This window comes from Eucalyptus grandis, chromosome 4 (assembly GCF_016545825.1).
Source record: "Eucalyptus grandis isolate ANBG69807.140 chromosome 4, ASM1654582v1, whole genome shotgun sequence".
NCBI classification, from domain to species: domain Eukaryota; kingdom Viridiplantae; phylum Streptophyta; class Magnoliopsida; order Myrtales; family Myrtaceae; genus Eucalyptus; species Eucalyptus grandis.
Window position 1 is genome coordinate 10,340,474 of NC_052615.1, and position 12,797 is coordinate 10,353,270.

Genomic DNA, 12,797 nt, shown 5'->3' on the forward strand with positions numbered 1-12,797 from the left:
ACCCCGGGTTTATCTTGTCGGCTACCGGCCGTACGGTTCCCGGGTTCGTAAAAAAAAAAAAAAAAAAAAAACCAAACTAAATGTGAGGAGGAGTGATAAGCTTATATTTTTAGAATAGTTGGCAGCAATCTCATAAAATCTTACAAATTAAATAAAATGAGGAGGAGAGTTGGATAGACAATTGTCATGGAGATAGCATTGGTGATTTCACTAGGAGACCACAGATCTGCATCTTCATTATTCCAATAACAGAAAAATCCGAAGAGCGATTTCATCTCTCGTTTCAAGTCTAGTCGATTCTTGATGCAGTAGAAAAATTATAGCGTTCGCCTTTCTTGAAGATACCAATCGATCATGACAATTCTCAAATTATTCAGATCATGAAGATCGGATGGATGAAATTAATTAAGACTTGTGACCTCACCAGCTCGGTTCTTGGCAAATTAAATATCACTGGAAACCTCTTCGAGACTGGCTTCTCATTCATGCCAACTTGATCGGGTATCATGAAGAGAGACCTTAGAGTCCCCATCCAAAATTTAATTAAATTATGGAGAGTTTCGATAATCAACACGTCCACGTCATGAGCAGTATTTTCGTAGATTTATATTTTGCTATATAAAACTAGAGATGTGTTCACTAAAAATATTAAAATTCTCATAAAAGTGCAATAAAGATTTAAAGTTTTCAAAAAGTGCAATTAAATCATAAAACTTATCATATATGTGCAATCAAGTCTTTCAATTAATTCCATTCAATTTGACTACCGAAAAATATTGATGTGACTTTTTAAATTACTTTTTCGCTCCTATAAGGCATTGACGTGGCTAAGACAATAGAGATAGTTGTTTTGATCAAAATATGTTTTTTAATATAATTAATTAATTTTATTTTTAAAAGTGACAATAGTAAACCATCGAGAGTCCTTGCCATTACCCCCAATCATTGACAAGTGGCCGGCGACCCTGTGCAGGCCCTCGCCTAGATCTAGTGAGGGTTGCCAGCCCTCATCCAAATGGGGCCAAGGGTTGTCGTTGGCGGGGTGGGTTCGCCACTCAGCCACACCACAATTGATGGCGGTCCTCAACCCAATTTGCGTGAGGTATGGCGACCCTTGCCACAGATATAGGCGAGGGCCTACAAGACCTCGCTTGCAATCAGTCGAGATCATCGGTCACTAGCTGAGGCTCGAAGACTTTGGCATCACTATCTATTAAATTAATGTATCGAGTTTGAATTCGGATAACGATTTGTTAAATCAAATTTATTGAGAAAAATTTCCCGAGTAGATTTCAAATTAGATTAATAAGCTTTTCTTTTGCTGAACTCCTTGTACCCGTATAAAGGAGGAAATAAAATAAAATAAAAAGGAGCCAAGGTCTCCTCTTTTATCTGGAGGAGCCGAATCCATGGTGAGACCCAAAGTCAAATATTTGACTTTGGGCACACAATATTCCAGGCTGGCTTTCTTTTAGCCTATGGAAATAAAAGAAAGAAGTCCCTGCACGCGGAGCGAAATATAAAAATAAAAAAGGGGCGCCGCTTGAGAGAAGCCATTGAACCGCACGTCCAGCAAGTGCAGAAGCCAACGAGAAGCAGCAACCCACCGTATGTGAAAAAATTCAAGAACGCTGCACGGTCCTGATTTATGGTCGTACGAAAAGAGTATTGCTTGGGTTTTGAACACAGTTTTTTTTTTTTTTTTTTTTTTTTTCGTGCTGTGAGTTTACATTATTTATTTATAAACACTTTGGATTTATAATTAAATCTAGGTATGGAAAATTCTTGAGAGTGTGAGTGATTGTAAATTTTGATTTTCCGATTGTAGTAGATTATTTACTACTGGCTCTCCCCATGAACGTAGGTACCGATACTCGGATTGAATAACGTAAATTTCTGGTATCCTTATTATTTTTCGTTTATTTTTTTGATAATTTTGCGTTGACGTAAATTATATGATCTTATCGTTTCCGTGTATTATATTCCACCACCATCATCGAAAATTTCCAGCGATGGTGGAGTAGTAGCGGTGAGGGCTTGGCCCTCGTTGATTTGTTGAGTTTATCTTTTTTAATTTAGTTTGTAACTTAATTTAATTAATATTTAAATTTAGACGAAAACAATGGCATTTTAGAGCTATCCCTCTTGTTTTAGCTACGTCAGTGTCACATAGGAGAGAGAAAGTAATAAAAAGCCACCTTAGCATATTTTGTTAAATCAAATTTGATAGATTTAACATAAAGACTTGATTGTATCTATTTGATAAGTTGTTGGACTTAATTATAATTTTTAAAAATTTTAGGAGTCAATTGTACTTTCGCAATAAATTTTAGGAGTTCTAGGGAACATGTTGCATAAAAACTATGGATCACTTGCGTTGTACCATGGACTCGTCAATTTCTTTTGATTTGTTGGCGCTAATCCGGTTGGTCTCTATCCCGACATAGGATAATAACCGATAATGCACGTGACGACTTTTTCCATATATTATTTTCTCTGGTATGAGTATATACTTTTTATCCTGGGCGTGAAAAAAATGAGATGATTTGGTCTTGTAGATCATCACTCTCATCCTGATCTATCAGCCATAGCCTTTTGGGAATTCAATGTCCTAGACGTTGTTACCTAAAGACAAAATTGTCCAAAAAATCGTAAACTTATTGCATGGCAACCAATTCATTCTTTATCCTTTCAATTTGCCAATTTTAATTCTAAACATTCTACCGATTTGTTAATTTAGTCATATACCTTTTGAGGTATAAATCTTTTGACAATTTGCTAATATTATCATTCCGACTAAATTTATGACTAAATTGACAAATTTTCAAAAAATTTATGACTAAATTGACAAGTTTATGATTAAATTAGCAAATCATCAAAATGTTTACAATTAAATTAGCACAATTAAAAGGTTTTGGGCTAAACTGGCCGTTGTGTAATAAGTTTAAAACTTGTTGGACAATTATCCTAAACGAAGCAAATGTTACTGAAAAGCAAATATTATCTCATCAAAATTCTTGAAGATATACTTAATCACAATACAGTGGGACCTCTCAATATGCATAGGAAATGTACATCCAATACTATAATTTGGTAGCAATAAGAGTTATGTTTTCTTTCATTCACTATCGAAGTAAACTTTTTCCGACGAAAAAACCACTAAAATTGATAGATTTCTAATATAATAATCACTCACATGCAACTCAAACTAAAAGTAATAACGAATTATTTTGTTAATTGTAAGTCGCGAATCTGAAAATCGATTGGAATTACTCGGTTAGTGGAGTTTTGTTCTCAATTTCGACCACTCTAGTTTCCTATTGAAACATCACCATCTAACGTTTTCCTTCAATGGTCCAAATATTATTTCTATTTTGATTATTCTTCCTCTCTCTCTTTCTTTTTCCCTCTACAGTTATCACCCAATATTGTTAGATAAGTGTGTTTGTGTCTAGCTAAAATGAGTTCGTATTTTAGACTGGTCGAGCCATTAATACATGAGTAGTAAACATAGACATGTGCGGGCTAACCATTTTCAACGGTCCATGGCATGTTTAAACACGTTAAATAATATTTTCGTGTAAACACGACTCGTTTAAATTCATCGTGATGCAATTAGCTACGTTTAGACCAGTTTATATCCATTTAAAAACAAATTTTACAAGTTTATAAAAACTCAAACGCTTTAGACGTATCCTACTTAATTAGTTAATATGTCATTTTTAGATTACAAAGTTGTGACTCAATGAAAAATATGTCTTGTTTGGCTTAGATCTAAATTTGACACGACACTATTGCAGCCTGAATAAACGTGAATTGCCAGTCTTACTTCCTGAATGATAGAGAGAAAAAAGGAAAACATCCATGGAGCAGTGCAACGCCACCGGTAGCAATCCCCCCACTATTCTCTGTGTTCGCGTCAGCGACCAAGAAGAGATGGCTTTCTGTGGATGATTCTAACTACGTCATAAGATTACTCAAGATATGAATAAACATTGGGTGAAAATGCATTAAGGAAAACCAAGTGGTCGAGACTGGTGGCCTAGACTAAGTCATTGAGTTCAAATGTATGAAAATTAAAACCAACGAACAGATGAAGTTTAGTAATATAATTTGGATTAGTATTCGCTTAATGCTTAATATAAGAAAGAGGACCAGGATGTGATCTGTGTAGCAAGCACAAGCCGGACAAGCAATTAAACAGCTCTCTGGTTGACCATGTGTTCATTGTCACACTACTTAGCTCAGTTTAATCCGAGAATAAGTATTTTACAATTTCTCTGATTCTATTGAATCCTATGCATTTACATTTAAATACGTTTAGACATGTTTATACCCATTTAAAAACAACGTTTATCAGTTTAAAAAATCTCAAATGCATTGGATGTATCTTAATTAATAAACATGACATATTTGAATTATTAAGTTGTGATACAAAAAATAACTATGTCATGTTTGGCTTAAATCTAAATTTGACACAGCACTATTGTGGCACGAACGCACATGAATTGCCTGTCTTACTTTCTTTGGATGATTTTAAAATTGGGAAACCTTCAATTGGTCATATGATAAATATGCTTATGCCACGTACATCATCAAAGTTCTTCTTCATGATTACTCAAGATATGACTAAAAATTGGGTAGAAATGTATTAAGGAACACCAAGTGGTCTAGACTGTTGGCCAAGAGCACATCATTGAGTTCAAATGTACAAAATTAGGACCAATGAACAGATGAGGTTTAGTAATATAATTTGGATGAGCACTCGCTCTATTCTTAATATAACTAAGTGGATCAGGATGTGACCTCTGATAGCATGCGCAGGCCCTATAAGCATTTAAACGGCTCTCCAGTCGCGCGTGTGATAATTTTCGTTGTCAAATTACTTAGTAGGGCTCTGTTTTATCCGAGAATGAGTATGTTACAATTTCTATGATTCTATTGTATCATATGCATTCACGGTTTGTCTGGGGAATGTTGGTTTTGTCTTGGAAAATTAAAGATAAGGTATCTTGAAATCTGTCTAACTGGGAGGTTTATTGCAGGATGAGTCTACTTAAACCTCTCTTAGGCCTTCTTGAGGGTCGAAGTGTTTTAATTAATGATATATTTGCTTATATCTCTTGATGAGAGTACCTTTTTATGACTTCGCATCTTTTTGGTGGATTTCATTGAGTGTTGAGTTAATGTCATGTATCTAGATCTGTCAAAATGGATTGCAATTCTATTTCTTAACTTATATTTGAAGGACTAGTTTATTATATGAGTTAGCTTTATATAGTAAATGTGTTTAGAATGGAAAATCCCAATAATATATGTGGTAAATGGTTTCACAATTTATTCAATCCATATTTATGATTTTCTCTCTATCCTCTATGAGAAAAATGGACTCCTTGTACTATTCAAAGTTCACAAAAGTCTTGGTGGCCCTTCAAGATGGGCCCGACTTCACCCTCATTAAAAGATTCACGCTATTTCCACTAATTTATTGGCTCCTAACTCTTGTTCAAACACGTTTACTCATATTTTCGTGTAAACATGACTCATTTAAATTCATTACGATGCATTTAGATACTTTAGACATGTTTATACTTGTTTAAATACAACGTTTTTAAGTTTATAAAATCTCAAATGTATTAATCGTATCTTACTTAATTAAGAAACATGCCATGTTTGGATTATTAAGTCGTAACGCGAATAATAAATATGTTGTGTTCGGCTTAGATCTAAATTTGACACGACACTATTGCGGCATGAACACACATGAATTGGCAGTCCTACTTTCTTTGGATGACTTAAAACTTGGGAAATCTTCAATTGGTCATATGATAAATGTGCTCATGCCACACGTACATTCATCAAAGTACGTCTTTAAGATTACTCAAGATATGAATAAAACTTATTGGGTAGAATTGAGTTAAGGAAAACCAGGGGGCCTAGACTGGTGGCTAAGAGCACGTCATTGAGTTCAAATGTATACAATTAGGATCAATGAACGGATGAAGTTTAGCAATATAACTTGGATGAGTATTCGCTTAATGCTTAATATAACTAAGAGGATCACGATGTGACATGTGATAGAGAGAGAGAGAGAGAGAGAGAGAGAGAGAGAGAGAGAGAGAGAGAGAGAGAGAGAGAGAGAGAGAGAGAGATCTGTAATAATTTAAGAAAGGTTAGCCAAATGATTCACCACCAGCCCCTGGTCAATGGGGAGTGTATCTCATCAAGGGCAATTTCCAGTTGGCTGTTAGCTCCATTTAAGAAAGGTTAGCCAAATGATTCAACACCAGCCCCTGGCCAATGTATCTCATCAAGGGCAATTTCCAGTTGGCTGTTAGCTCCATTTAAGAAAGGTTAGTCAAATGATTCACCTACCAGCCCCTGGTCAATGGGGAATGTATCTCATCAAGGGCAATTTCCAGTTGGCTGTTAGCTCCATCAATCATTCAAGGAAAGGCCTATTTCTCAAAAGAACAAATGTAGATCCGTGGAAAATCAAAAGAGGAGAATATTTTCTCGTTTCTTTTATAAAAACAGTATGCACATGATATTGAAGAAATTTATCTTCCAAGAAGTGATTTTTACTTCGAGAAATAGTTTAGTATAGTCAGACCATCTTTTTTAATTAGAATATGAAATACTTCAAGGTCAAAGCTATCCGGATTACTCCATAGCTATCTCAAGCATCCCATCGCTCTATATAAGCAATGAAAATGCTAATCCAAAGTATAGAAAGTATAGTGTATGATCAAAATTATGGATGCAAAAACAAAATGTTTGGCTCAAGGATACCTCAAGGATGGATACCCCGGAAATGGAGGCTCTTACCCCGGAAATGGAGGCTCTTAAGTGGAGAAAACAATTGGGAGGGTTTGCTAGATCCTCTCGATATCGATCTCCGCCGTATTATCATTCACTACGGAGAGATGGCTCAGGCCACATATGATGCATTCGACACAGAGAAGGCGTCAAGATTTGCTGGGAGTAGCCGATATGCGAAGAGAGATTTCTTCTCTAAGGTTGGCCTTGACAAAGGAAACCCATTTAAGTACTCCGTGACCAAATTCTTGTACGCAACCTCAGAAATTCATGTCCCCGACGCTTTTCTTATTAAGCCTCTTTCACGAGAGGCTTGGAGGAAGGAGTCGAACTGGATTGGGTATGTTGCAGTGGCCACGGACGAAGGAAAGACCGCGTTGGGTCGGAGGGACATTGTCGTGGCTTGGCGGGGGACAAAGCAAACCTTGGAGTGGATTGATGATTTCGAGTTCAATTTGGTTTCGGCTTCGAAAGTACTCGGTGAGGCTAATGATCCTAAGGTGCACCAAGGTTGGTACTCAATCTACAATTCTAGCGACCCACGTTCGCCGTTCAACAAGAAGAGTGCTAGACATCAGGTTAGCTTTTTCACTTCTCAATTCCTTTGGAGTTCAATTAACACTTTTAAAAGGGAACTACAATAAGGGGGAATAGTTTTAGTATGCCTAGAGCATTACTCTCTCATTAATATCTGACGGGGATATCTCTGTTCATAATTAGGTTCTTGAAGAGATAAGGAGACTCGTCGACTTGTACAAAAATGAAGAAATCAGCATCACAGTCACCGGGCACAGCTTGGGTGCCGCAATTGCGACACTGAATGCAGTTGATATCACCGCAAATGCATTTAACAAGCCTATAGGTCACCAAACTAATGGTTGTCCGGTCACGGCCATTACGTTTGCTAGCCCTAGAGTTGGAGATTCAAACTTCAGGAAGGTGTTCTCCGAGCTTGCTGATCTTCGGGCCCTGCGAGTCCGCAATGCCTTAGACATCGTCCCGAACTATCCATTGATAGGATATTCAGATGTTGGCGAAGAGCTGGCAGTCGATTCTCGCAAATCTAAGTACTTAAAGAGTCCTGGAAATGTCTCAAGTTGGCATGGTCTTGAAGTTTACCTGCACTGTGTAGCAGGAACACAAGGGACTAATGATGGCTTCGAGCTCATGGTTGATCACGATGCCACACTTATAAACAAAGCCCTAGATGCTTTAAAAGATGAATATCTTGTGCCAGCTTCATGGTGGTGTCCGAAGAATAAGGGCATGGTTCAACAGGCGGATGGTTCTTGGAAGTTGATGGATTATGAAGCCGATGACCTTGATAGTTGAATCAGTTCTTACCCTATTTCTATTAAAATAATCATGTGCATAAAAATAAATCAAGAACTATTGTAAAAAAATGCGTGGCCTAACAAAAGCAGTTAATTTCATCGATGAATAAATGTAATGGATGTACATCTGCATCTCTAATTCTGGTAGATTTATTAAATGAGTTCATGTAATCTGTCCATTGATTTTATAAGATTGAATGTGTTGTGTTGGGTTGTGTTAGTGAGTATATTGATATCAAAAGTGCAGGCTAGAGTTATATACCAATATAAGTGTGCTAGCAACGGCAAGACAATCTGCACTTCACTTTCTTAATCAATGGTTCAATCAATACACGGCGACTGCAGTTGACCATTTTGCATATCGTGAACTATTAAGAGGACTGAATCCTTAACGTGAGATGATTGCATTTGGTATTTTTAAATTGTTCAATAAGGACTTTCGCTCAATTCTATTTCTCGGGAGTATTCTTACTGGTTGTGAGGTTTTTGGTTTGGAAGATTCAACTGAAAAATTATTTGACAGAGCTTTCTACAATAGTTTCATTTGTGAGAATGAGTGTTGTAGCTTTTATAAAGTGCTCGATATACACCTTATAACTGCATCACCTCTAAAATTATAGCAAGTTGTGGCAGCTTTTGAGAAATTACTGCACCAAACACATAAGTTTGCAACATTTCACAGCACAGCTACAATATAACACAACTGTAGTTCGGCCATAGATTCTTTAGCCGCAGCTCAACCAAACGGGCTCTAGAATTGAGAGTAGTATACAATCAATTCAACATAAGCTAAGTTATTATATTCATTGAAGAGTTATTACATATTTATATATGCCTCTTCAGTTAGAAATATAAATTTCTTATCCGTACATATGGTTGCCTAGACTACACCTACGACCAGGTGCAATCACAATAATTGAAGTAAGATTCATATGGGGCTCATAGGATCAAAGATTGAGTTCATCATAGATTGAGTTGAAGGCATTTGCTTGCCCTTCATATCGAGATCAATATAACAACACCATCACATTTTGAAGCAATTTCATGGATTCTAATGAAAGAAAGCAAAAGGAAGCAAGAAGCGGACGAAGCTTTGGGAGAAATCTTTTGTATTTCTTCACTTGTAATTAATGTACAGCATTTGGTAATTATATTACAAGATGTACATGAAGAAAAGGCAATGAAATATTCTACAAATCAATTTAATATTTCTATCTTATCCCTAATTGATTCTATAATCAAATCAGATCAAAATCAAATCCCCGACATATCTTCCGAATCTTCAGGCATATTTTCTAACACTCCCCCTCAAGCTGGTAGCTTGTAGATTTCCAAGACGCCTAGCTTGCTTAGTAGATATGCTTGTTGTCTTTGACATAGAGGTTTGGTGAAGATGTCTGCAAGTTGTTCAGCAGTTCTAATCCCGCTTGTCTCGATTATCTCTTCTTGAATTTTCTCCAAAGTGAAGTGACAGTCCACTTCTATATGCTTGGTTCTTTCATGCATTACGAGATTTGCTGCAAGCTTGAGAGCCGATTCGTTGTCACAAAATAGCTTTGTTGGCCCTTTTAGTTGTATTTCGAGGTCCCCAAGCAAACCTTGTATCCACACAATCTCACATGTGATTTTTGCCATGACTCGATATTTTGCTTTGGCTGAAGATAAAGAAACCATTGCTTGCTTCTTGGTTTTCCATGAAAGAAGATAATCTCCCAGTTTAATGCAAAACCCAGTGATGGATCTTTGACTCATAGGGCAAGTTGCATAATTTGCATCGCAATATGTCGTCATTTCCATGTTGCATCTTCTAGATAGAAGTATTCCAAGTCCTGGACACTTCTTCAAATACTTCACAACTTTCAGAGTGGCATTCATGTGAGATTCCTTCGGGTTGTGCATAAATTGACTGAGATTTTGCACTACGTATGATATATCGGGTCTGGTCATAGTCAAGTATATGAGTTTTCCAATGAGCTTCTGATAACTTGTTGGATCTTTTAGTACGGGATCATCATTCTGAGATATTCCCCTAACATGATCCGATGCAATCAATCTGGTGTTTTGCTCGATTGGAATAACTGCTAGCTTGCATCCTAATAAACCAGCTTTTGATATGATCTCCAATACAAATTTTCGTTGACTGGGGGAAATTCCCTAGTGAGATCGAACAATCTCAATCCCAAGAAAATATTTTGGTGTTCCCAAGTCCTTTATATGAAATGTGGTATGCAAATATTTCTCAAGACTCTATATTGCAGCTTCATCATTTCCCATGATGAGGATGTCATCTATATATATCATTAAATAAATAGATGACATACCTTTAGTCCATGTGAACAAGGCATAATCGTACTTGGATTGTTTGAAGTTTGCAGTTGTGAGAGCATTAATAAACTTTGCGTACCATTGCCTAGAGGCTTGTTTCAGTCCATAAAGTGATTTGTGGAGATGACATACTTTACTCTCCCCTTATCTCCTTAAGCCCTGAGGAATATCCATGTAGATTTCTTCATCCAGGTCACCATGAAAAAAAGGCGTTGTGGACATCCATTTGGTGTAATGACCAATCATGGATTGCTGCAATTGATAATAATAAGGGAACTGTGACATCTTTAGCGATTGGAGAAAAGGTTTCATGATAGTCACAACCTTCTTGTTGAGTATATCATTTGGCCACCAACCGAGCTTTGTAACACTCAATGGATCCATTAGCTCTATATTTGACTTTATAGACCCATTTGCATCCTATGGACTTTTTGTTCGGAGGTAGATTGACTAATTCCCAAGTATGATTATCAGTGAATGCCTGTAATTCTGCTGCCATAGCTTGTTGCCACCGTGGATCTCTGGATCCCTCATCATAACTAGATGGTTCCCTTTCATCGGATATGCAACTAATGCAACATCTATGTACCGGCAAAAGCTTATCAAAAGAGATATAATAAGATATTGGATAGTTAATACCTAGCGAATTAAGGGAGGCACAGATATAATCCTTGGTCCATGTCGGTGGTTGTGTGGCTCACCCCAAACGATGTGGATGATCCGTTGGTGGTGGAGGAGGAGATATTTCTTCAATATTGGTTTCTATCAGAACATTAGAATCATTCTCCATACACTTTCCATTCCTTCCTTCAGATGCAGCATTTTAGGTGAAATTGAAGCTGAGTGAATTACCTGGTATGGGGATGCTATGAGAAAATATTTAGAAGATATACTTCCCTCGTTTAAGAAACAATGGGAATTGGTTGGGACACTCAAATCCTCTGTGGTTTCACGAAATGGAAAGACATTTTTGTGAAAAATGACATCCCTACTCACAAAAAAATCTCTTGTTGATGGATCGAGAACACAATATCCCTTCTATAGGTTGGGATAACCCATGAATATGCATCTCCGGGCACGTGGACTCATTTTGTCCTGAGGTCCCATAGTTGTAGTGTAACATAGACAACCGAAAATCCTTAGATGATCTAGTGCTTGTTTTTTTCCATAAAGTAATTCGAAAGGCAATTTACCAACCAATATCTGAGTAGGCATGCAGTTGATGAGATAAGCTGCAGTAAGAACACAATCTCCCCAATAATTCTCTGGAATAGACTCTTGAAACTTCAGAGCTCATGCGACTTCCAATAGATGATGATTTTTACGTTCCACCACCCCATTTTGTTGTGGAGTATAAATGCAGGAGCTTTCATGTAAGATACTATGGGACAAGAAAAGTGAGCTGCAGTCATGGTTAAAAAACTCTTTCCCATTATCGATGTGGATTCACTGAATCGATTTCCCAAACTGATTTTTGGTCAGAATGATAAATGTTTTTAGATGAGAGGGAACTTGAGCTTTGAACTGCATAAGAAATACCCATGTGGCGCGAGAGTGATCATCCACAATTGTGAGAAAATAACGTGAACCATCATGATGTGGTGTGTGATAAGGTCCCCAAACATCCACATGAATTAATGAAAAAAATATTACTGGAATGATTTCTACTAGAAGGAAAAGGTGTGCGAGACTGTTTTGTAAGGGGGCATATATAACATTTAAAGCAAGGAAAAAAAGCACTATGACTCATTCTCAAATGTATAAGAAAATTCTTATCATTGGCAATGACATTACACAATGACAATTTATTTAAGGGAATTGAAGTCAAATCAAAATGAGCTGGAAAATAGGTCCAGAAATATAATCATTCAGAAAGACTACCCAAGCCCATCAATTTCCTAATCGAAAGAGCTTAAAAAAAACAAGTGTCAGAATCGAAGAATATTCGATAGGAATTTTCCTTGCAGACTTTGGACATGGAGATAAGATTGAATTGAAATTGTGGGACATAAAAGACATTTTGAAGGGTAATTTGAGGACTTAGTTGAATGGTACCTGTCAAAGTGACATGAGTAATATTCCCGTTTGGAAGTTGCACATAAATAGGTGTATCTAATTTCTTATGCATATTGGAAAAAAAAAACTCGTATCACAAATGATATGATCACTTGCTCCTAAGTCAACTATCCATGCCTTTCTCGAAATAGAATTTATCAGTAATGAGATATACTTAAAAAACTTTCTCCTTTATTTGCAATGTCTACCTTTTGCAACGCCTGCATCAATTGTTGATATTGCCTATAGGTAATGGGTCGGTCA

The 12,797-nt window shown here is 36.8% G+C and overlaps 1 protein-coding gene across 1 annotated transcript; it reads left to right on the top strand.

Moving 5' to 3' along the window:
- The first annotated feature begins 6,773 nt into the window (after positions 1 to 6,773).
- Positions 6,774 to 8,237, top strand: LOC104442622 (phospholipase A1-IIgamma). Its single transcript, XM_010056027.3, has 2 exons — positions 6,774 to 7,397; positions 7,540 to 8,237. Exons 1-2 carry the CDS (start codon positions 6,774 to 6,776, stop codon positions 8,149 to 8,151), a joined length of 1,236 nt encoding a protein of 411 aa, XP_010054329.2. The 3' UTR covers positions 8,152 to 8,237.
- Positions 8,238 to 12,797: the final 4,560 nt, after the last annotated feature.